We start from the raw sequence: 25,336 nt of genomic DNA, 5'->3' as shown, positions 1-25,336 counted from the left end.
GCTACTTCTATGGTTTTAAATGACATCATCAATTGTTTAGATAGATGAAGAAACACTGTGCTGCCCTCTTCATTGACCTGTCCAAGGCATTCGACACAGTGGATCACACCTTACTTATTCAGAAACTCTCTACGATTGGCTTAGATTCAGAAACTCTCTACGATTGGCTTAGATCGGGCTGCTTGTAGCTGGTTTGAGAATGATTTAAAAGACAGAACACAGTGTGTACTTGCAAACACACAGCTTTCACCTGGATTCACCTGGTCAGTTTGTAATGGAAAGAGCAGGTGTTCCTAATGTTTTGTATACTCAGGTCGTACCAGGAACGTCAGATTAGCTCAATCATCAATTTCTCAGCCTCTGAGTATCACAGAAACGCATCACTTTGAATAAATAACAGAACAATTTTCGTGACAAGTTGCTATGGATGAAATTGATCAAAATAACTGTTCAAAAAATGAAAAACATTTTTATTCAAATTTGACTATAAATGTTCAAATGTTAACATGTATGCTTATTTTGGGGATTTTAAACCATTAACTTCTGTTATAAAATGTTAATGAAATAAAAAGTGTTATTGTTTGACAGAAAGTGTCATTTTTCCATCATTTCTAATTTGGGGTAAAAAATGTCCCCCTGTTGGGGCTTTTAGGGTTAAAACTATAATGACCCCTGTTGGGGCTTTTAAGGTTAAAACTATAATGACCCCTGTTGGGGCTTTTAAGGTTAAAACTATCATTCTGATCTCATGGATGGTCAGTCCTTGCATCCATCGATCTGTCTATGCATTTGAGAGTGGTTACATTTCTCCAGCTCCATCCCATGAGATGTCTAACAAAACAAGTGGTGGGGTGACTGTTTCAATGTTTTTCGAAACCCCAGATTGCCCCTTGGATTTCTGCAGTTTTGATGTGATTTTGTGATGTGATGGGTTTCCTGTATGTTTGTGTTTTAGTGCTGAGTGATCTCATCTACTGTGGACAAACCCAAGTTGAGTTCCTTCCTTTTCTCCAGTAGGTTAAATGTAGAACGAGACTAGTAGTACTTTCTATTTCCTTCTGGTTAAACCTTTTTTTATGACTACACCAAAACATCTGGTCACTAGTCTAAAATACCTTTTTCAAAATCAGGATACAATTTGACCATGACGCTACACAGTAAAAAATGGGGTGTTAATATTTCAGAGTAAAGTTATTTTAACCCAGATAGAGTATTTTCAACATTTTTGAGAGTAAAGTTGCTCTATCAGTGGAGTTAAAAGTGAGTGTAAAAATCTGCAGATACGCAGTGACAATTTCAACTCTACAGCAGTGATGAATACCCGCCACTCTGCTTTGCTGAAGTTTGGCACGTACGTTGGTGGAGGAAGATTGCGAAGGAGTAGCTAGGCCACAGATATTGCTAGGTAAGTTACATCCCCGTTTTTTCAACACCAAACCGGTATTTTTTAACTTTACATAATTTTAGAGTTGTGCTGATGTCAAGGTCATATTTTAAGTTACGAGTTCCATGCGGCGGTCCCCCTTGCAGTGAGCTCGTCATCAGCCAGCTAAATTAGCTTGTAAGTTCAGATGGTTGACAGTAATAACTGTTATATGATATACCCATGGAATATGTTTGATATTTTTGTGAATGGCTTGCTGTTTCATATGGCTAAAAATAGGTAACGTTAACTTAGCTAATCAGTTCGTTTGAAGGACACCACCGTTTGGCATGAGCGCAGATTGTGCTTGTCATGCGGTTAGCTAGCTTGCAATCAGTATCGGTAACTGTCTTTCTTTGTGTTGCAATATTTTCACGAATGAAGTTTGTCAGAATGGTAAATACGTAAAATAACGTTCAGCTAACAACAAAACATTTATACAGATAGTATTGTTAGCTAACGTTATTGTATAGCTTCCCAGGCTTCCTTACACTAACGTTAACTGTTTTTTATAAAGCTATATATAACGGTAATGTTAGCATGCTTCTGATAGTTAGCCAGCTAATGTTGGTGTTATAAAACGATAACTTAGATCACTGATTTGCATGACGGGTTTGTTTAACATTGCTTAACCATTTTAATGGTTAGCTACTGTTCGAACTAAAATGGCTAATGAGCTAGCTAACTTTGACACATAGCTAGTTATTTGGTAGCTAATGGGACAATGTGCCTCTAAACTTGAACTAGCCTACACCCATTTGCTGCAGAAAATGGCAGCTTAACGTTATATTCAACCAGCACAACTTTGTCTACTTCAGCCTTTGTAATTGCAGTGTAACGTCTAAGTAATGCATAGTGCATTGCGTAGCTAGTACTACTGAGATAAATGGATAGTTAGCTAACGCTTAGTTGAACCAGCACTAAATGATGATTTTGAATATATATTTTCTTTGTTAACAGAGGCAAAATGCTGTTGCGTGTTCAGCTCGGGGAAGAGCAGAAATACGTCAAGCTGTCTGAGCTGACATTCAATGCTTTCTTGAAAGAAGGTAGGTATAATAGGTTAAAGCAATACATATCACCCTAATGACAAAATAATACAGCATTAAGCTATTATCTTATGATATCTATTTAGGTGTTATAAAACGTGTGCCATTAAACCCCTACAACTCATCCAGAATGCCGCAGCCCGTCTGGTGTTCAACCTTCCCAAGTTCTCTCACGTCACCCCCCTCCTCCGCACACTCCACTGGCTTCCAGTTGAAGCTCGCATCCGCTACAAGACCATGGTGCTTGCCTATGGAGCAGTGAGGGGAACGGCACCTCTGTACCTTCAGGCTCTGATCAGTCCCTACACCCAAACGAGGGCATTGCGTTCATCCACCTCTGGCCTGCTGGCTCCCTTCCTCTGTGGAAGCATAGCTCCCGCTCAGCCCAGTCAAAACTGTTCGCTGCTCTGGCACCCCAATGGTGGAACAAGCTCCCTCACGACGCCAGGACAGCGGAGTCACTCACCACCTTCCGGAGACATTTGAAACCCCACCTCTTTAAGGAATACCTGGGATAGGATAAAGTATTCCTTCTAACCCCCCAAATTGTAAAGTGGTTATCCCACTGGCTATAGGGTGAACGCACCAATTTGTGAGTCGCTCTGGCTAAGAGCGTCTGCTAAATGACGTTAATGTGCCCTTGAGCAAGGCACTTAACCCTAATTGCTCCTGTAAGTCGCTCTGGATAAGAGCGTCTGCTAAATGACTAAAATGTAAAATGTAAATGTAGGTCTATAGTCATTTCTGCTGTGCTTTATATTTTCAGTAACATAAAATCAGGTGCAGATCCTTGTCTTTCATCATTTAGTGAACACATGAGGCAACCTTAAGTATGAACTTGGATTCTTGTGAGAAGGGAATGCATGTTTTTCTTTTTTTTCTTCTTTTTTTAACAGTGTGTCTAAAATTCAACATACCAGAAAGCAGAAAGCCAGACATTAAGGTGTATGACCAGTCTGACACAGAAGTTGACTCAGATGTTTTTGAAGAATTAGTAAAGGAGTCACCTGGAACTTTCAGAATCATGCTGGGCAATGGACTTGGTATTCATTCATTCAATTAGTTTTTTAGTTTAAAGGCCAGAATGAGAACCTTTATTGTCTTAAAAATAACAGTTTATTGTAATATGTTTCTATGTTTTGCACAAATTTCATAATGAACAGATACCTCTCATTCATCATCATGCTCGGGTACATCTGATGACACCATCATTCTGAATTTCACTGTGTGTGACGATGTTGAAGAAGTAGCGGCTGGCGAAGGAAGCCAGCCTAAAAGGCCACACATAAACTATGAGGCAAAAAGCAGTAAGTGGTGAACATTGCTGTTAAGTCCAATCTGAATGTTGTTTCATCATGTGACAGCATTACATATTGTTTTACAATTACGGAAAGCACATTTCTTTCCACCTATAGCTGATTGAAAAAATCCTAACATCAAAGCCTGGTGGTGAACGCATTATGCAAGAGTATGGAAAAACCAAATCTCTGACAGATGCCACCAGAAGACAGATGATCAACATACTTGCTGCTGAGATGACAGAAACACATGGGTAAGCATTAAGCATATAGATGGGCTGTAAAGAAACATTGTTATTATTTTCCGGTTATTAATTATGTAAAATGTGTTGTGCAATATCACTTCAGTGTGATGTTAACTTTGAATTCATATGCTAGGACATCCCCCCCCAAAAGTGTCAGAGTGATGTATGCACAGGGGATAGTAGCTTTGTTTCCCTATCTAGAAGACCCATACTCACAACATGGATATGTAAGTAAATGGGTTATTGCAACATTATGCACATATTCACTCTATGAAATGGGAATAGTACTCCTTTATAATTTATTTATAATAATATAGGATCATTACTACGATCCGGAGAGTGGTTCCGGATACCTTGCATGGCGATTGAAGACCATACAAAGAAAAACAGCAGAGGAAAGAGGTGCCTCAGTCAGCAAATCTCCTAAAGGTATGTTTTCTGATCAGTGACATGTAATTATAATGGTGACCTGTGAATTGTACAGAAAGGATTTCTTAACACTGTATTTTGTCTTAAGTTGGTGGGCCAGGCCGTGATCGTCAGCCCTTCACCTATGACAGAGAGCCATCTGATGAGGATGTGGAAGCAGCTATTGCTGTTTTGAGACACTCTGCTGATGAAAACACTGTCCGTGAGAAGATGAAAATGACCTTCATATATCGGCAAGCAATGGTCAACGATGAAGCCAAATCATCAGATGTCTTCTCGGTCTTCCCAAGATTTCTGGACACACCAGGACTGGTATGACAACTTAATTCACTGCATCACCAAAAATATCCAATGAAGAATAAGGTAACACTCATTATTTCTGTCTTTGTGTGTTACATTGCAGATAGAACAAGATTTCAGACTTCTGTTTGGTGAGGCCACAGCCAACAAATTCTTGGAGAAGTGGCCAACCACTTTCAAAGCAAAAGTAATAAAGGAAAGCCATGGACTTGTATCCACCACAGAACTCTTGGATTTGATGCGCAATGCTGAGTCAGCTGCTGAAGTTGAGAATGGTATGAATGAACTGTTTTACTTTTTATGTGGATAATGTAGGTGTGCATTATATGTCCATAATGGTGCAAGTTGTGAATAAGAATGTTATGCTACGGCACAATGTTAACCAGGTTTTTATTTACTTATTTGTAGGCTGGGACAGTGACATGTCTGCCATCTTGCTGCTGCTACATTTGCTACCACCATCTGCACAAGGTAGAAAGAGGCCGGGAAAGATGTCTGCATATCAAGCTGTAGATCAGCTCATCAGATTTCAAAAGGTATGCTTAACAGTTGTTTAAAATATATATTCCATCATCTCAATCTTGTGCACAGTTTGAGGTGATCTTATCTATTGTCAGAGGTTAGTCACCAAAACAATTCTGTTGAATGTGTTTTTTTTGTAGGTTGGAACCAGTGTGCAGCAGCATCTTGACAACATCACCCAAAGCAGTCAGCCCTACCTTCTCGCCCAGGGATCCACACAGAGCAGCATTCACTCCTACTTCATTGTGGTTGACAAGCATGCTCTTCCATGCAAGGCAACAGATTCAGTAGGAGCTTTTGACGAAGTCTTTAAAGCCCATTACGTATTTGGTACGTCATACAGTTCTTCCTTGAGCAGCTTTTTCACTTTTGTGCAAACAACCATCTATAACATCGACATGGGGGAAAACAAAGGAGACTCCTAGAGTTGCTGAGTTGCGAGCAAGAATGGTGCGTTAGTTGAGATAAAACTATGAAGTGTTTTCTTTGCAAAAGTGACCATGGAAGTCCAAACAACCTTGTTAAGCACCTTAAGATAATTCATGGGCTATGTACAGGCAGGACTCTTTTTCTGAAATGTGGTCAAGAAGGATGCTCACGTTCTTTTGGTAGCTTTTCTGGTTTTAGAAAACATCTTAACAAGTGCCACGGAGAAAGTTTAGTAGATTCTATAGAAGATGATCTTTCAGACCCTCAAAGTACCGTCAACACCAGTAATATTTCTCATGTTGAAGTGTCGACTGAATGTTTAGAGGCTGAGTCAGAGTTATCTTCGCCATACATTGTAAATAGTTGTGCAGCTGTTATTTCTGATCTAAAGGCAGCAGGTGTTGGTCAAAGTACAGTAAATACTGTAGTGATTTCCATGGAAGAGATTGTTCAAGATATTCATCAGCATGCTAAAGAAACAGTGATAAAGCATGTATTTAGTAATGAAAGAGAAACAGAAATGTGCAAGAAAGTTGAGGCGTGTTTTGAGGGGGTTAGAGAATCCTTTCACAGTTCTAAATTCGGAATACAAGCGATCAAAATTTATGACTGCCAAGTGGGAAATAGTAGAACCAGTTGAATGTGTGATTGGTTCAAGATTTGACACAAGACGAAATAAAAGACTGGAACATATGATCAGGTAGTAGTTCAAGATAAATTCATGTATATTCCAATTTTATCTACACTGCAGTCAATATTTAAAAGTCAGTATTTTGCAGAAATGTTGCAAAGCTCAGCTACCAGCAACTCTAGACTGAGAGATATTTGTGATGGATCTTTTTTTTTAAGTCACCCCCTGTTCTCAACTGAGAAGCAGACAATACAGGTCCAGATGTTCTATGATGATTTTGAGGTCGCCAACCCATTGGGTTCCAAGCGAGGTATTCATAAATTGGGTGGAGTATATTTTACTTTAAGAAACTTCTCTCCAAAATGGAATTCTTTTTTGGCTAACATACACCTGTGCGCCTTATTTCATACTCAAGATGTTAAACGATATGGTTTTAGTGAAATTTTTGCTCCCATTGTTCGAGACATTAAAGTGTTAGAGAGCGATGGTATTGAGATTCCATTATACAGTGGTTATGTACGTGGCACTGTAGTACAGGTAACAGGTGATAATTTGGGTTTGCATAGTTTGTTTGGTCTGGTGGAGTCTTTCAGTGCAAGGTACTGTTGCAGGTTCTGTTTAGCAGAAAAGGAGGACTTTCAAACAGAATTCTCTGAAGATTCTTCCAAAATAGTTTTACGCACCAAAGATATGCATACTGCTCACTGTCAAGAAATGGCTTGTAATCCATCCCTTCCGTATGTTTTTTGGTGTGAAAAGGTCATGCATATTAAATTCATTGAGGTATTTTCACACAACTGAGAACTTCTCAGTTGATGTGATGCATGATGTGTTAGAAGGGGTTGGCCAGTACGAATTGAAGTTATTATTTCTGTATTTGAATGAAAAACATGTTACATCAGGAGAAATACATTCAAGAATACAAAGTTTTGATTATGGTTTCACAGAGAGAAATAACAGGCCTGTGACTGTTAATTTAAGTGAAGGATCTAATGATCTGGGACTGAATGCAATTCAGTCCTGGTGCTTACTTAGGAATGTTCCTCTTATCTTTGGAGATTTGGTAACTTCTACTGACCAACACTGGGGGCCTGCTTCTTTTATTATTGCAAATAATTAACATTATATTCTCGCCCATGTTATCTCAAGGTCTATGTGTATATTTAAAACATTTGATTGTTGATCACCATACACTGTTTAAGAAGTTGTATCCTCAGAAAAACTTTTACCAAAGCACCATTTTCTTATCCACTATCCCCGCTGCATCCAGAAAATAGGGCCTGTACTTCATAGTTGGTGTATGAGGTATGAAGGCAAACATAATTTTTTCAAAAAACAGCTTAAATCGTTTAAAAATATTACCAAAACGCTGGCAAAAAAAGCATCAGAATCATATGGCATATAGTTGGCGAAGATCAACAACTTTTAGTCGGTTAGATATTGGTCCAGGAAAAATGGTGGCTTTAAATATGGTAAAAGGAGGTTCTGAAATTGCTTTGGCAATGCAAGTGCCCAGTAGCATTCAGGTTATGAAGGTTAATTGGGCTAAACATAATGGGTATGTTTATCGCCCACACTTGGTTATCTGTGGCGAAGTTGACTCTGAAGTGCCCTTGTTTTATCAGATTGAGTCAGTTCTGATAATGTGTGAAAAACTGTTACTACTCACAGTGCCTTTAGTTACAGTAACTTTTCAAGAACATTTCCATGCATATGAGGTGATCAGATCAAAGCATGATTTAGTTTTTTTTCATGTCGACAACCTGCACTACCCTAGACCTTTTGACATACAAAGGTCATATGGAGGAAATGACACAGCTCTCCTTGTTGTGCCATATTGCTTTCTCTGGTGAACATTTTTATGATGTTATACTTCTGTCATAGACAAGGCAATGGGTGTACAATGTAAATTCACGGACATTGAAATTATACTTTTTTTTTCAATAAATGTGGGTGCTCTCATCTTGTATTATTGTGCTTTGTTTTATTTGATAGTATTGATATTTCTATAATTCAGTAACACTAAATCATATGATTTAAAAAAAAAAAAAACACTGTAGAGAAATGAAAAGTAAATATCATTACACTTTAAAGTGTCATTTTTTAAAGTAAAATTGTAGTTGACTTAACTCTATACAGTGTAATCATATTACTCTCAACAGTGTGATTAAACTACAGTGTTAAATATTTTGACACATTTCATTGTTATTTTTTACACAATATGGAGTAGAATTAACTCTAAAAGTTTTACACTGACCAAAGAGTACATTTTACACTGATTTTGAGTGGGACCAAATGTTATCTGAAACAGAGTTAAATTCAACTCGATAGGAGTTAAATTAACACTTCTGTTTTTACTGTGTATTAACTAGAAATTACAGTTTTATTTGTGAGCTCAGTGTAGTTAATCAATCATTGAGGGAGGAGTCACTGACTGGGAGTACAGATGAAAACAGCTCGGGGTCAAAGAGTTCAGCAGCTTACTTTACACCTCGTCATTATGAATACAGACACAGGCTTTCTTTGGTTCCATCAGGTAACGTCATGACAACTGATACACCGAAATGTTCTTGCCACGTTACAATGAAATGTGTCTAGAACATTGATATCTTATATTCTGAGAACATGGCAACCATGTTTTATGTACAGTACCAGTCAAAAGTTTGGACACACCTACTCATTCAAGGGTTTTTCTTAATTTTTTACTATTTTTTACATTGTAGAATAATAGTGAAGACATCAAAACTATGAAATAACACATATGGAATCATGTAGTAACCAAAAAAAGTGTTAAATAAATATAAATATATTTTATATTTGAGATTCTTCAAATAGCCACCCTTTGCCTTGATGACAGCTTTGCACACTCTTGGCATTCTCTCAACCAGCTTCATGAGGTTGTCACCTGGAATGCATTTCAATTAACAGGTGTGCCTTCTTAAAAGTTAATTTGTGGAATTGATTTCCTTCTTAATGCGTTTGAGCCAATCAGTTGTGTTGTGACAAGGTAGGGGGGTAAACAGAAGATAGCCCTATTTGGTAAAAGAACAAGTCCATATTATGGCAAGAACAGCTCAAATAAGCAAAGAGAAACGACAGTCCATCATTACTTTAAGACATGAAGGTCAGTCAATACGGAACATTTCAAGAACTTTGAAAGTTTCTTCAAGTGCAGTCACAAAAACCATCAAGCGCTATGATGAAACTGGCTCTCATGATTACCGCCACAAGAAAGGACGACCCAGAGTTACCTCTGCTGCAGAGGACAAGTTCTTTAGAGTTACCAGCCTCAGAAATTGCAGCCCAAATCAATGCTTCAAAGAGTTCAAGTAACAGACACATCTCAACATCAACTGTTCAGAGGAGAATCAGGCCTTCATGGTCAAATTGCTGCAAAGAAACCACTACTAAAGGACACCAATAAGAAGAAGAGACTTGCTTGGGCCAAAAAACACGAGCAATGGACATTAGACCGGTGGAAATTTGTTCTTTGGTCTGGAGTCCAAATTGGAGATTTTTGGTTCCAACCGCCGTGTCTTTGTGAGACACGGTGTGGGTGAACGGATGATCGCCGCATGTGTAGTTCCCACCGTAAAGCATGGAGGAGGAGGTGTTATGGTGTGGGGGTGATTTGCTGATGAAGATGATGATACATGATGATTTGGAGATACATTATCTATCAGACAGTACGGTACCTAGAGCGGAGCGACTTACAACAAGTGCATTCCAATTAGGATGAGGATGAAACCACCATATAATAGGAGTCACAAACCAAACCTTCCTCAAAACAAATGAGTTAGTCACCATAAAGATACAGCAGAGGAACTCAATTCATCACTCACACCCCCATATAATCAGATTAACTTCCCAGCTAACAATTCTACCCGTAATGTTCCCTTAATGTATCAGTGTCCCGTTTTCCATTAGTTAGGGGAACATTCAATCTGTTAGCAAAAACCTTCCGAGAACCTTTTTAGCATGTTTTGTTGTAAGAGTTAGGAGAACATTCCCTTAATGTAAAACAGACAACATACCCAGAACGTGGTTGCCATGTTCTCAAAATAAACAATATTCATGTTCTAGACATTTTTCATGGGATGTTGCAAGAACATTCATGTTTCCAGTTTTCTGTGGGTTAGGAGAATATTCCATCAACATCCCAGCAAACACACACAGCACTCATTCACACATCAGTGGCATGCCATGGCAGAGCTTCTGGAATGTTTGGCATTGATCTGTTCCAAGATGGCGTAGCAGTGCGGTCGTGGTTTCTGTAGTGTCCTCATGTAAATAGCCTGTTTTTTGTATTTTTGTATTTTTCGTATATATTTCTCAATCTGTTGTTTCTTCACACATTTTTATCCAGAACCTCTGGCTGAAACTAGCCAGCTAGCCAGCTAACTAGCTACTTGCTATTAGCCACCGTTAGCGGTCTTCACCATTGTCCGTGGCCGTGGCCTGCACTACCTACCAGCCAGCTCTAGCCTGGACAATTGTCGGCCAGTCTGCACAGTCTGCACATCGCGCTATCGAGCCAGAGCATATTGGATTTTCTGCCTGAATCACTGGACCTTAACACCGGATCATTGCAACTAGCTAGCTGCAACCGAATGGCTGTTGTCGTTGCTGGCTAATCACCACTGTCCTGGAGCTAACCCCAGTTAGCCTTGAGCTAGCCTCGAGCCAAGCCCATCTCCCGGCTATCTACCTCTCTGTCAACCGGACGGGACCTCCTGGTGTTGACACGGAGCCCCACCGATCCATCACGACTGGTCTGCCGACGTAATCGTCTGATGTGGTTTCAACAGGCTTCCCGTTGCGACGACCACGAAGATCCACCTGCTAGCCCCGGCCCGCTAGCACACGCAATCAACAGCCATGCCTCCAGCTCGCCTGTAGCGTAGCAGCCACTGAACTGCTCCCGGACTTACTTATTGCTGTTCACTGGACCTTATGATCACTCAGCTACACAGCTGATGCCTGCTGGACTGTTCCCATCCTGTTTAGCCTCAGCTCAAACTTTCGTCGCCATTACCAGATGTTGTCTTAGCTCTCGAATAGCACCTGTGACTGCTTTATGCCTCTCTCCCATGTCAATATGCCTTGCCTATTGCTGTTTCGGTTAGTTCTAACTGTACTTTTTCAATGTAGAGCCTCCAGTCCTGCTCAACCTGTCTCAGATAGATCCTTTGTCCCACCCACCACACACGCAGACACCGGCTCAATCGGTGCCTCCAGTGATGCTATCTATTTCATCTTTACCCAACGCTTAGGTTTACCTCCACTGTACTCATATCCTTCCATATCCTTGTCTGTACATAATGCCCTGAATCTATTCTACAATGCCCAGAAATCTGCCCCTTTTTTTCTCTGTACCTAACACATTATAAGATCAGTTCTTAAAGCCTTTAGCCGTATCCTTATTCTACTCCTCCTCTGTTCCTCTGGTGATGTAGAGGTTAACCCAGGCCCTGTAGCCCCCAGTATCACTCCTGCTCCCCAGGCGCTATCATTTGTTGACTTCTGTAACAGCAAAAGCCTTGGTTTCTTGCATGTTAACATCAGAAGCCTCCTCCCTAAGTTTGAGTTATTCACTGCGTTAGCACACTCTGCCAACCCTGATGTTCTAGCAGTGTCTGAATCCTGGCTTAGGAAGGCCACCAAAGATTCTGAAATGTCCATTCCAAACTACAACATTTTCCGTCTAGATAGAACTGCCAAAAGGGGGCGGAGTTAGCCTGCAGAGCTCTATCATACTATCCAGGTCTGTGCCCAAACAGTTTGAGCGTCTACTTCTAAAAATGCACCTTTCCATAAATGTCTCTCACTGTTGCCTCTTGCTACAGACCCCCCTAAGTCCCCAGCTGTGCCCTGAACACCATATGTGAATTGATTGCCCCCCATCTATCCTCAGAGTTGTAATTGCTTGGTGACCTAAACTGGGATATGTTTAACACCCCGGCCGTCCTACAATCCAAACTAGATGCCCTCAGTCTCACACAAATTATCAAGGAACCTACCAGGTACAACCCTAAATCCGTTAACATGGGCACCCTCATAGATATCATCCTGACTAATTTACCCTCTAAATACACCTCCGCTGTCTTCAAAGTCAATGGAGAATAAGAGCACCTCCTCCCAGCTGCCCACTGCACTGAGGCTAGGAATCACTGTCACTACCGATAAATCTACGATAATCAAAAATTTCAACAAGCATTTTGCTACGGCTGGCCATGCTTTCCACCTGTCTACCCCTACCCCGGCCACCAGCTCTGCACCCTCCGCTGCAACTTGCCCATGCCCCCGCCCGCTTCTCCTTCACCCAAATTCAGATAGCTGATGTTCTGAAAGAGCTGCAAAATCTGGACCCCTACAAATCAGCTGGGCTAGACAATCTGGACCCTTTCTTTCTAAAATTAGCCGACGAAATTGTCGCAACCCCTATTACCAGCCTGTTCAACCTCTCTTTCGTATCGTCTGAGATCCCCAGAGATTGGAAAGCTGCCGCGGTCATCCCCCTCTTCAAAGGGGGTGACACTCTAGATCCAAACTGTTACAGACCTATATCCATCCTGCCCTGCCTTTCGAAAGTATTTGAAAGCCAAGTTAACAAACAGATCACCAACTATTCGAATCCCACCGTACATTCTCCGCTATGCAATCTGGTTTCCGAGCTGGTCATGGGTGCACCTCAGCCACGCTCAAGGTCCTAAACAATATAATAACCGCGATCGATAAAAGACAGTACTGTGCAGCCGTCTTCATTGACCTGGCCAAGGCTTTTGACTCTGTCAATCACTGCATTCTTATTGGCAGACTAAATAGCCCTGGTTTCTCAAATGACTGCCTCGGCTGGTTCACCAACTACTTCTCAGATAGAGTTCAATGTGTCAAATCGGAGGGCCTGTTGTCTGGACCTCTGGCAGTCTCTATAGGGGTGCCACAGGGTTAAATTATCGGGCCGACTCTATTCTCTATGTATATCAATGATGTCGCTCTTGCTGCTGGTGACTCTCAGATCCACCTCTACGCAGACGACACCATTTTGTATACATTTGGCCCTTCATTGGACACCAAACGAGCTTCAATGCCATACAACACTCCTTCCGTGGCCTCCAACTGCTCTTAAATGCTAGTAAAATTAAATGCATGCTCTTCAATCGAACGCTGCTTGCACCCGCCTGCCCAACTAGAATCACTACTCTCGGCGGGTCTGACTTAGAATATGTGGACAACTACAAATACCTAGGTGTCTGGTTAGACCGCAAACTCTCCTTCCACTCCCATTAAGCATCTCCAATCCAAAGTTAAATCTAGAATCGGCTTCCTTTTTCGCAACAAAGCCTCCTTCACTCATGCTGCTAAACATGCCCTCGTAAAACTGACTATCCTACCGATCCTTGACTTCGGTGATGTCATTTACAAAATAGCTTCCAACACTCTACTCAGCAAATTGGATGTAGTCTATCACAGTGCCATCCGTTTTGTCACCAAAGCCCCATATACTACCCACCATTGTGACCTGTACGCTCTCGTTGGCTGGCCTTCACTACATATTCGTCTCCAAACCCACTGGCTCCAGGTCATCTATAAATCACTTCTAGGCAAATCCCCGCCTTATCTTAGCTCATTGGTCACCATAGCAACATCCACCCGTAGTATGCGTTCCAGCAGGTATATCTCACTGGTCTTCCCCAAAGCCAACACCTCCTTTGGTCGCCATTCCTTCCAGTTCTCTGCTGCAAATGACTGGAATGAACTGCAACAATCTCTGAAGCTGGAGACACTTATCTCCCTCACTATCTTTAAGCATCAGTTTTCAGAGCAGCTTACCGATCACTGCACCTGTACACAGCCCATCTGTAATTAGCCCACCCAACTACCTCATCCCCATATTGTTATTTACATTGTTATTTATTTTGCTAATTTGCACCCCAGTATCTCTATTTGCACATCATCTTCTGCACATCTATCACTCCAGTGCTAATACTAAATTATAATTGTAATTATTTTGCACTATGGCCTATTTATTGCCTTACCTCCATAACTTACTACATTTGCACACACTGTATATAGATTTTCCATTGTGTTATTGACTGTACGTTTTGTTTATCCCATATGTAACTCTGTGTTGTTGTTGTTTTTATCACACTGTTTTGCTTTATCTTGGCCAGGTCGCAGTTGTAAATGAGAACTTGTTCTCAACTGGCTTACCTGGTTAAATAAAGGTGAAATAAAAATACATAAAAATTGACCCTAGTCTTAGGTTTGGTGAGATGCAGAAAATTTTCCACTTCCACTTTCAAAGTACAGCAAAAAAACTCTAACCCCAGTTTTGCATTCTGAAGAAAATATGAAAATATGCATTCAAAAAATATGCATGTTATGCATCCTACAATCACAGAAAGCTACAATCATAGACTGTATGCTATCCAAGCACTTTAATTTATTTTAGCTTCGGCGCCACTTAGCGGCAATAGATTAAATTAAAAACACGTCAGTCGACCGACACATATTAAAATTATGCAAATAAACGTTTAATGTCTTGCATGAACTGTGTAATTTCAAATATGTTAAACGAATAATATATTTCGATTCTACAATGGAAATTGTACAAACGTCTGTTTTCTTAGCCGTTACTATTAGACAGGCAGAATCATGACCACCTACTTCTCGGGTCCTTTTGCCCTTAAATGAATGTCGCTGACTGCATGACGTTCTCTTTACCCGCTGTCAGAGAGGAGATTGGGTGGGTTTCTGCATCTCACCAAATAATCTGTTGGATTTATCAAACATCGTTTGTTGAAAATTCACCACAGTCACTTTATCATCATGAATAGTAACGTTTCTTTCATGTTTGATCAATATTGCAGAACTTTAGGTCCCCCATCCATCGCTAATCTACAATGGCCGAGGAAGGGTAAGTGTGGCTGTTCTACTCCAGTTTAGCTCAGAACCAAGGCTAGCTAGCGAACAAATGTGAACGTTTCTTAGTTTAATTGCCTTAAGTGGTGGTTTGTTCCCAAAAAATATAATTTCCATGCTTGTACGTGTACTTCCAGAACTCTAGACAACACTGGAATATCCGTACCTGGAGTCCCCCAGCTAATTTAGCTAGCTATCTAATGTATGGGTTTTAGTCCGGTGGCTGCAACCAGTTAACTATTTATATGTGAATATAGCTGCATCGTCAACGGAGTAGTTAGTTAGTTCCCGGCGATTGTGTGATGATTTACTTTCTTTAGTCGGATACCCCTTCACTCTAAATTATGAGTGAGATCTCCTATCTGACACGCCGGGAGATTGCGCACATTCAACCCGGCGCACTAGCATCTTTACCGGTCAGTTGTAGCCAACTAACTCTTGTACCCCCTCTCCTTTCCCACTCGTGTCCCCACCTCCTCTCCCGTCTTTCCCCTCTCCCACCTCCTCTCCCGTCTTTCCCCTCTCCCACCTCCTCTCCCGTCTTTCCCCTCTCCCACCTCCTCTCCCGTCTTTCCCCTCTCCCACCTCCTCTCCCGTCTTTCCCCTCTCCCCACCTCCTCTCTTGTCTTCTCCGGACTCCCCTGTCTTGCCTTGACCTCTCCCACCTCAGCATCGCTGCCGGAGGTGTAATGGATGTCAACACCGCTCTCCCTGAGGTGCTCAAGACCGCACTCATCCACGACGGTCTGGCCCGCGGTATCCGCGAGGCCGCCAAAGCGCTGGACAAGTGAGTCCGAACATTTCTGGTCACTGTGTGGCCTAAATGGCACCCCTTTCATTCCATGTGTAGTGGGCTGGCACATAGTGCACTGCTGTTGGGCAGAGCCCTATGTAGGGAATAGGGTGTCATTTGGGATACACATAATTTGGGGTCTGTCTTTTTACTGCTGTGTTCTATTAGCTTGCAAAGTGTGGTGAAGTATGGCTGATAGTTGGGTTCCCTCTACTGAATCCCGTGAACTGCCATTGTTACCCAAAATCTGACATACCTCTGTCCCAAATGGCACTGTATTCCCTAGCTAGTGCACTACTTTTGAATGGAGTGTTCTATACTAGGGAATAGGGTGTCATTTGGGAGGTAAACACTGGTGATTGGGGGGGGAAATAGATGCAGTTACATTTTGGGATATTATTTTCTACGCTGTATCGTTTTGACAATATTGTAACATTTTTTAATTCTGTTTTTTTTAGATCAGCTTTAATATAGCAGATTGTAACTTCCCTCAATGTAATTGTCTGCATCACTTCCAATCCCCCATGTTTTTGTTTTTTTCACATATATATCCTTTAAAAATATATTTCCCTTTATTACTTTCCAACCCCACCATCCCTTCCCTAATTGGAGTAAACTAGTGAACAACAATGCTTAGGCCTCTACTTCATGCTTATACATACTATATACATTTTATGGACACAGTCAATAATTATATTTTGTTTGTTTTTTACTCCTGAACTTCCTCCGATCATTTTCATGATGTCCATCCGGTTTGCTTCTATATGCCATATCTTTCTATCTGTGCTCTTTCACAAAAGCTCACAATATATAACCTATATACTTATTATGGACACAGCATGTCTTACACTGGTTATCTTGTTGTTATGAAAATGTATGCACTCAATAACTGTAAGTCGCTCTGGATAAGATAATATGTAATCGTGAGGTCCCTGGCAATTCCCTGACATAGTTAGCTAGTTATGTACCTTATGTTAACCGCGCCCCTCTCCTGTGTCAAGGCGTCAGGCCCACCTCTGTGTCCTTGCGGCCAACTGTGACGAGCCCATGTACGTCAAGCTGGTGGAAGCCCTCTGCGCCGAGCATCAGATTAACCTCATCAAGGTATGGCGCCGGGGATTGATTGGTGTGTGGGTGGGGACGTGTAGGGGTTACACCAATAGTGTGTGTGAATGACCAAAAGCAGGAACCGGTGTGTTTCTGCAAGGAGATAGTAGGTTGTTGTTATGGTGATGAACGAGGGTGCCATGATGTTACTGGATGGTGTAGGAGATGTCTTACGGTCAGATGAATGTATGGTTCTGCTGAACACTTCATACTGCCATTGTTGCCCAACTTATTACTGAGATCCAGACAACACTGGACCCGTCCCTAATGGCTCACTACTCGATATAGTGCACTGCTTTTGACCAGAGCTCTATGGGGCCCATGTCGAAAGTAGTGCACTATGTAGGTTACTGTTTGGGGAGGAACGACCACTGTTAAGACTTGCTACTACTGCGCTATGGAGCTACTAGGTTGTAGCACAGCTCTTCAAATCTCCTGTATTGAATCCTTCAATCTTTTCTCCTCCCTGTTTCTCCTCCTTTACCTCTTCCCTGTCCACCAGGTTGATGACAACAAGAAGCTGGGCGAGTGGGTCGGTCTGTGTAAGATCGACCGTGAGGGCAAACCCCGTAAGGTAGTGGGCTGCAGCTGTGTCGTGATCAAGGTAAAAAAACACGGGCCTGTAATCTTCTGGAAACACCTGGGAGAGGGAGCTGTAGGGATGATGTCGGAAGGGGATTATGGAAGGGCTTGGAATTGTGGTGTACAGAGTTATGAGGGTTGAATGTCCACTGTGCGATCAGAGCTGTTTGTGCCAGTCGAGTGCAGGTGCTGTGCTATCGGTGCCATGCAGCTGCTTGTCCTATACAGCTGGCCAGAGTGTCTGCCAGGGTACGAGCCCCGACGCCTCACTGTGGTGCCTGGGGTCCCAATGAATGGCTACATGTACCACCTACCTTTATCATACTGACCACAACGTACAGTGCCTTCGGAAAGTATTCAGACCCCTTTACTTTTTTTGTTACGTTACAGCTTTATTCTAAAATTGATTAAATTGTTTTTTTCCCCTCATCAATCTGCACACAATACCCCATAATGACAAAGCAAAAACAGGTTTTTAGAAATGTTTGCAAATGTATTAAGAAATAAACATTTCCATAAGTATTCAGACCCTTTACTCGGTACATTGTCGAAGCACCTTTGGCAGCGATTACAGCCTCGAGTCTTCTTGGGTATGACGCTACAAGCTTGGCACACCTGTATTTGGGGAGTTTCTCCCATTCTTCTCTGCAGATCCTCTCAAGCTCTGTCAGGTCTCTCCAGAGATGTTTGATCTGGCTCTGGCTGGTCCACTCAAGGACATTCAGAGACTTGTCCCGAAGCCGCCACTCTGTTGTCTTGGCTGTGTGCTTAGGATCGTTGTCTTGTTGGAAGGTGAATCTTCACCCCAGTCTGAGGTCCTGAGCACTCTGGAGCAGATTTTCATCAAGGATCTCTCTGTACTTTGCTCCGTTCATCTTTCAAACTCCAAGCGTGCTGTCATGTGCCTTTTACTGAGGGGCTTCCGTCTGATTGGTGTAGTGCTGCGGAAATGGTTGTCCTTCTGAAAGGTTCTCCCTTCTCTACAGAGGAGCTCTGTCAGCGACCATTGGGTTCTTGGTCACCTCCCTGACCATTGCCCTTCTCCCCCTATTGCTCAGTTTGGCCGGGTGTCCAGCTCTAGGAAGAGTGTTGGTGGTTCCAAACTTCTTCCATTTAAGAATGATGGAGGCCACGGTGTTCTTGGGGACCTTCAATGCTGCAGAAATGTTTTGGTACCCTTCCCCAGATATGTGCCTCGACACAATCTTGTTTTGAAGCTCTACGGACAATTCCTTTGACCTAATGGCTTGGTTTTTGCTCTGACATGCACTGTCAACTGTGGGACCGTTATATAGACAGGTGTGTGCCTTTCCAAATCATGTCCAATCAATTGAATTTACCACAGATGGACTCCAATCAAGTTGTGGAAACATCTCAAAGATGATCAATGGAAACAGGATGCACCTGAGCTCAATTTCGAGTCTCATAGCGAAGGGTCTGAATACTTATGTAAATAAGGTATTTGTTTTTTATTTGTAATAAATGTACAAATTTCTACGCCTATTTTCGCATTGTCATTATGTGGTTTTGATGAATGAATAAATAAATAAATTGAATCCATTTTAGAATAAAGCTGTAACTCAACAATGTGGAAAAAGTCACGCGGTCTGAATGCACTGTATGTCTATATTCCCTTTCTAAGGGATAGAGTGCAATTTGAGACAGTAAACTGTCTTGTAGCTAGCGTCCTGTGTAACACTTTCTGTACAAATGTCATCCCCCCCCCCCTGCAGGACTATGGCAAGGAGTCTCAAGCCAAGGATGTGATTGAGGAGTACTTCAAGGCCAAGAAATGAGGTGTTTTTCAATAAAAGCTTGTGGAAATTAAAGTTTCTTTCTGGAGTTTTATTAAAGGAAAGGTTCACCCATTTTTGAAAATGCTCTCATTCCCTGGGTCATTTTAATGTTTTTCGTGTGTGTCTTGAGTTATTGGCGTTCAAGCAGGCAGAACTCCGGCTGGTATGACGTAGCACTGTGGTAGTTTCTCACCACTGGAAGTTAACAGCAACAGGACTTTTAGATCGCGAAAACGTCCATCATACATGTGACATTTCAATACTGACCGACGTCAGGAATCCAAATAGTAGGGTTTTAATGCCTACAAAACCAGGAGCACAACATTATCCTGCAACCTTTCCCCATGTGCTCCTGTGTCTGTGTGCAATAAAACCCTACTATTTGGATTCATGCTTAATCTCATCTCTTCCGCATTCTTATCGATGCCCCATGGTGGCACTTTGAACTCTGAACCAGTCAAACCCTCCTTATACAGTCCACCTCTTCTATATATCTATATATATATATATATATATAATCCTTTCTCATGTTCATAGAGCTATGGATGCAAGGCCATACCAACCATGAGATCAAATTTGATTGATCGTTTTGTTAACCATGTTTTGAAGCTATACATAATTTTACAATTACATAGCTTACTAACAATGGAAGAAAACAATATTTTGAGTTCTGATTGGGTACGACAGTTGAATTGAGATCATGAGGCCTTTTATTGCCTATTCTTCCAAGAATCAATGGATGTACCAATCCCAGAGGACCCCTTTTAAACGAATGCTTGCACCAATATGGATAATTCAACCATTCCTATCCTCTTTTGTAAAAGACAAAACTTATTTTTTTTTAAAGGAAACCACACGGCCATTGTAAGTGCGGGTCTGCCATGTAGGCTACATCTGAGGTAAGGATGGGTCTGGACATTACATTCATTTAGATTTATTGGACACACATGCACGCCTGTGTGTGCACGAGCAGACGTACACACGCAGAAAGAGCAGTCAGACACAAACATACAAACACCTCACAGAGAAGTCCAGAGAGTGAGGTGTGCTTCCTGCTGGTGAGACTGTAAACCTCATCAGTTCTTATAGATCTAATACAGACACCCTCAATATGGATCTCTGTTCTTCCTGATAACACCCTCCATATGGATCTCTGTTCTTCCTGATAACACCCTCCATATAGATCTCTGTCCTTCCTGATGACACCCTCAATATGGATCTCTGTCCTTCCTGATGACACCCTCCATATGGATCTATGTTCTTCCTGATAACACCCTCCATATAGATCTCTGTTCTTCCTGATGACACCCTCCATATGGATCTCTGTTCTTCCTGATAACACCCTCAATATAGATCTATGTCCTTCCTGATGACACCCTCAATATGGATCTCTGTCCTTCCTGATGACACCCTCAATATGGATCTCTGTCCTTCCTGATAACACCCTCCATATAGATCTCTGTCCTTCCTGATGACACCCTCAATATGGATCTCTGTCCTTCCTGATGACACCCTCCATATGGATCTATGTTCTTCCTGATAACACCCTCCATATAGATCTCTGTTCTTCCTGATGACACCCTCCATATGGATCTCTGTCCTTCCTGATAACACCCTCCATATGGATCTCTGTTCTTCCTGATGACCCTCCATATAGATCTCTGTTCTTCCTGATAACACCCTCCATATGGATCTATGTTCTTCCTGATAACACCCTCCATATGGATCTCTGTTCTTCCTGATGACCCTCCATATAGATCTCTGTTCTTCCTGATAACACCCTCCATATGGATCTCTGTTCTTCCTGATAACACCCTCCATATAGATCTCTGTTCTTCCTGATAACACCCTCCATATGGATCTCTGTTCTTCCTGATAACACCCTCCATATGGATCTCTGTTCTTCCTGATAACACCCTCCATATGGATCTCTGTTCTTCCTGATGACACCCTCCATATGGATCTATGTTCTTCCTGATGACCCTCCATATGGATCTCTGTTCTTCCTGATAACACCCTCCATATAGATCTCTGTTCTTCCTGATAACACCCTCAATATAGATCTATGTTCTTCCTGATAACACCCTCCATATGGATCTCTGTTCTTCCTGATAACACCCTCCATATGGATCTCTGTTCTTCCTGATAACACCCTCCATATAGATCTATGTTCTTCCTGATAACACCCTCCATATAGATCTCTGTTCTTCCTGATAACACCCTCCATATGGATCTCTGTTCTTCCTGATAACACCCTCCATATAGATCTCTGTTCTTCCTGATAACACCCTCCATATGGATCTCTGTTCTTCCTGATAACACCCTCCATATGGATCTCTGTTCTTCCTGATGACACCCTCAATATGGATCTCTGTTCTTCCTGATAACACCCTCCATATGGATCTCTGTTCTTCCTGATAACACCCTCAATATGGATCTCTGTTCTTCCTGATAACACCCTCAATATAGATCTCTGTTCTTCCTGATAACACCCTCCATATGGATCTCTGTTCATCCTGATAACACCCTCCATATGGATCTCTGTTCTTCCTGATGACACCCTCCATATGGCTCTCTGTTCTTCCTGATAACACCCTCCATATGGATCTCTGTCCTTCCTGATAACACCCTCCATATGGATCTCTGTTCTTCCTGATGACACCCTCAATATGGATCTCTGTTCTTCCTGATAACACCCTCCATATGGATCTCTGTTCTTCCTGATAAAACCCTAAATATGGATCTCTGTTCATCCTGATAACACCCTCCATATAGATCTCTGTTCTTCCTGATAACACCCTCAATATAGATCTCTGTTCTTCCTGATAACACCCTCCATATGGATCTCTGTTCTTCCTGATAACACCCTCCATATGGATCTCTGTTCTTCCTGATGACACCCTCCATATGGATCTATGTTCTTCCTGATGACCCTCCATATGGATCTCTGTTCTTCCTGATAACACCCTCCATATAGATCTCTGTTCTTCCTGATAACACCCTCAATATAGATCTATGTTCTTCCTGATAACACCCTCCATATGGATCTCTGTTCTTCCTGATAACACCCTCCATATGGATCTCTGTTCTTCCTGATAACACCCTCCATATAGATCTATGTTCTTCCTGATAACACCCTCCATATGGATCTCTGTTCTTCCTGATAACACCCTCCATATGGATCTCTGTTCTTCCTGATAACACCCTCCATATGGATCTCTGTTCTTCCTGATGACACCCTCCATATGGATCTATGTTCTTCCTGATGACCCTCCATATGGATCTCTGTTCTTCCTGATAACACCCTCCATATAGATCTCTGTTCTTCCTGATAACACCCCTCAATATAGATCTATGTTCTTCCTGATAACACCCTCCATATGGATCTCTGTTCTTCCTGATAACACCCTCCATATGGATCTCTGTTCTTCCTGATAACACCCTCCATATAGATCTATGTTCTTCCTGATAACACCCTCCATATAGATCTCTGTTCTTCCTGATAACACCCTCCATATGGATCTCTGTTCTTCCTGATAACACCCTCCATATAGATCTCTGTTCTTCCTGATAACACCCTCCATATGGATCTCTGTTCTTCCTGATAACACCCTCCATATGGATCTCTGTTCTTCCTGATGACACCTCAATATGGATCTCTGTTCTTCCTGATAACACCCTCCATATGGATCTCTGTTCTTCCTGATAACACCCTCAATATGGATCTCTGTTCTTCCTGATAACACCCTCAATATAGATCTCTGTTCTTCCTGATAACACCCTCCATATGGATCTCTGTTCATCCTGATAACACCCTCCATATGGATCTCTGTTCTTCCTGATGACACCCTCCATATGGCTCTCTGTTCTTCCTGATAACACCCTCCATATGGATCTCTGTCCTTCCTGATAACACCCTCCATATGGATCTCTGTTCTTCCTGATGACACCCTCAATATGGATCTCTGTTCTTCCTGATAACACCCTCCATATGGATCTCTGTTCTTCCTGATAAAACCCTAAATATGGATCTCTGTTCATCCTGATAACACCCTCCATATAGATCTCTGTTCTTCCTGATAACACCCTCAATATAGATCTCTGTTCTTCCTGATAACACCCTCCATATAGATCTCTGTTCTTCCTGATAACACCCTCAATATAGATCTATGTCCTTCCTGATAACACCCTCAATATAGATCTCTGTTCTTCCTGATAACACCCTCAATATGGATCTCTGTTCTTCCTGATGACACCCTCCATATAGATATGTTCTTCCTGATGACACCCTCCATATGGATCTCTGTTCTTCCTGATAACACCCTCCATATAGATCTCTGTTCTTCCTGATAACACCCTCCATATGGATCTCTGTTCTTCCTGATAACACCCTCCATATGGATCTCTGTTCTTCCTGATAACACCCTCCATATAGATCTATGTTCTTCCTGATAACACCCTCCATATGGATCTATGTTCTTCCTGATGACCCTCCATATGGATCTCTGTTCTTCCTGATAACACCCTCCATATAGATCTCTGTTCTTCCTGATGACACCCTCTATAGATCTCTGTTCTTCCTGATAACACCCTCCATATAGATCTATGTTCTTCCTGATAACACCCTCCATATGGATCTCTGTTCTTCCTGATAACACCCTCCATATAGATCTCTGTTCTTCCTGATAACACCCTCCATATAGATCTCTGTTCTTCCTGATAACACCCTCCATATGGATCTCTGTTCTTCCTGATAACACCCTCCATATAGATCTCTGTTCTTCCTGATAACACCCTCCATATGGATCTCTGTTCTTCCTGATAACACCCTCAATATGGATCTCTGTTCTTCCTGATAACACCCTCCATATAGATCTCTGTTCTTCCTGATAACACCCTCAATTGGATCTCTGTTCTTCCTGATGACACCCTCAATATAGATCTCTGTTCTTCCTGATAACACCCTCCATATGGATCTCTGTTCATCCTGATAACACCCTCCATGGATCTCTGTTCTTCCTGATGACACCCTCCATATGGCTCTCTGTTCTTCCTGATAACACCCTCCATATGGATCTCTGTCCTTCCTGATAACACCCTCCATATGGATCTCTGTTCTTCCTGATGACACCCTCAATATGGATCTCTGTTCTTCCTGATAACACCCTCCATATGGATCTCTGTTCTTCCTGATAACACCCTAAATATGGATCTCTGTTCATCCTGATAACACCCTCCATATAGATCTCTGTTCTTCCTGATAACACCCTCAATATAGATCTCTGTTCTTCCTGATAACACTCTCCATATAGATCTCTGTTCTTCCTGATAACACCCTCAATATAGATCTATGTCCTTCCTGATAACACCCTCAATATAGATCTCTGTTCTTCCTGATAACACCCTCAATATGGATCTCTGTTCTTCCTGATGACACCCTCAATATAGATCTCTGTTCTTCCTGATAACACCCTCAATATGGATCTCTGTTCTTCCTGATGACACCCCTCAATATAGATCTCTGTTCTTCCTGATGACACCCTCCATATGGATCTCTGTTCTTCCTGATAACACCCTCCATATGGATCTCTGTTCTTCCTGATAACACCCTCCATATGGATCTCTGTTCTTCCTGATAACACCCTCCATATGGATCTCTGTTCTTCCTGATAACACCCTCAATATAGATCTATGTCCTTCCTGATAACACCCTCAATATAGATCTCTGTTCTTCCTGATAACACCCTCCATATGGATCTCTGTTCTTCCTGATAACACCCTCCATATGGATCTCTGTTCTTCCTGAT

The 25,336-nt window shown here is 41.9% G+C and overlaps 2 protein-coding genes, 1 long non-coding RNA gene and 1 other non-coding gene across 4 annotated transcripts; all 4 read left to right on the top strand.

The window, feature by feature from the left end:
- Nucleotides 1–1,163: 1,163 nt before the first annotated feature.
- Nucleotides 1,164–3,748, top strand: LOC123483287. The gene is made up of 4 exons (XR_006658175.1): nt 1,164–1,405; nt 2,384–2,472; nt 3,369–3,515; nt 3,636–3,748. It is a non-coding gene; the product is annotated as an uncharacterized LOC123483287 (long non-coding RNA).
- A 42-nt stretch (nt 3,749–3,790) lies between these two features.
- LOC121560010 lies at nt 3,791–5,691 on the top strand. Its single transcript, XM_045212950.1, has 7 exons — nt 3,791–4,024; nt 4,149–4,242; nt 4,333–4,444; nt 4,533–4,756; nt 4,848–5,019; nt 5,153–5,280; nt 5,407–5,691. Exons 1-7 carry the CDS (start codon nt 3,933–3,935, stop codon nt 5,689–5,691), a joined length of 1,107 nt encoding a protein of 368 aa, XP_045068885.1. The 5' UTR covers nt 3,791–3,932.
- Nucleotides 5,692–15,013: 9,322 nt separating this feature from the next.
- On the top strand, nt 15,014–19,562 carry rps12 (ribosomal protein S12). The gene is made up of 6 exons (XM_041873050.1): nt 15,014–15,075; nt 15,200–15,246; nt 15,922–16,038; nt 17,046–17,148; nt 17,654–17,755; nt 19,467–19,562. Exons 2-6 carry the CDS (start codon nt 15,233–15,235, stop codon nt 19,527–19,529), a joined length of 399 nt encoding a protein of 132 aa, XP_041728984.1. The 5' UTR covers nt 15,014–15,075; nt 15,200–15,232; the 3' UTR covers nt 19,530–19,562.
- Nucleotides 15,545–15,622, top strand: LOC121560013. The gene has a single exon (XR_005998863.1). It is a non-coding gene; the product is annotated as a small nucleolar RNA SNORD101 (small nucleolar RNA).
- Nucleotides 19,563–25,336: the final 5,774 nt, after the last annotated feature.

This window comes from Coregonus clupeaformis, unplaced genomic scaffold (assembly GCF_020615455.1).
Source record: "Coregonus clupeaformis isolate EN_2021a unplaced genomic scaffold, ASM2061545v1 scaf0065, whole genome shotgun sequence".
NCBI classification, from domain to species: Eukaryota; Metazoa; Chordata; class Actinopteri; order Salmoniformes; family Salmonidae; genus Coregonus; species Coregonus clupeaformis.
This window is presented reverse-complemented; position numbering and strand designations above follow the sequence as displayed.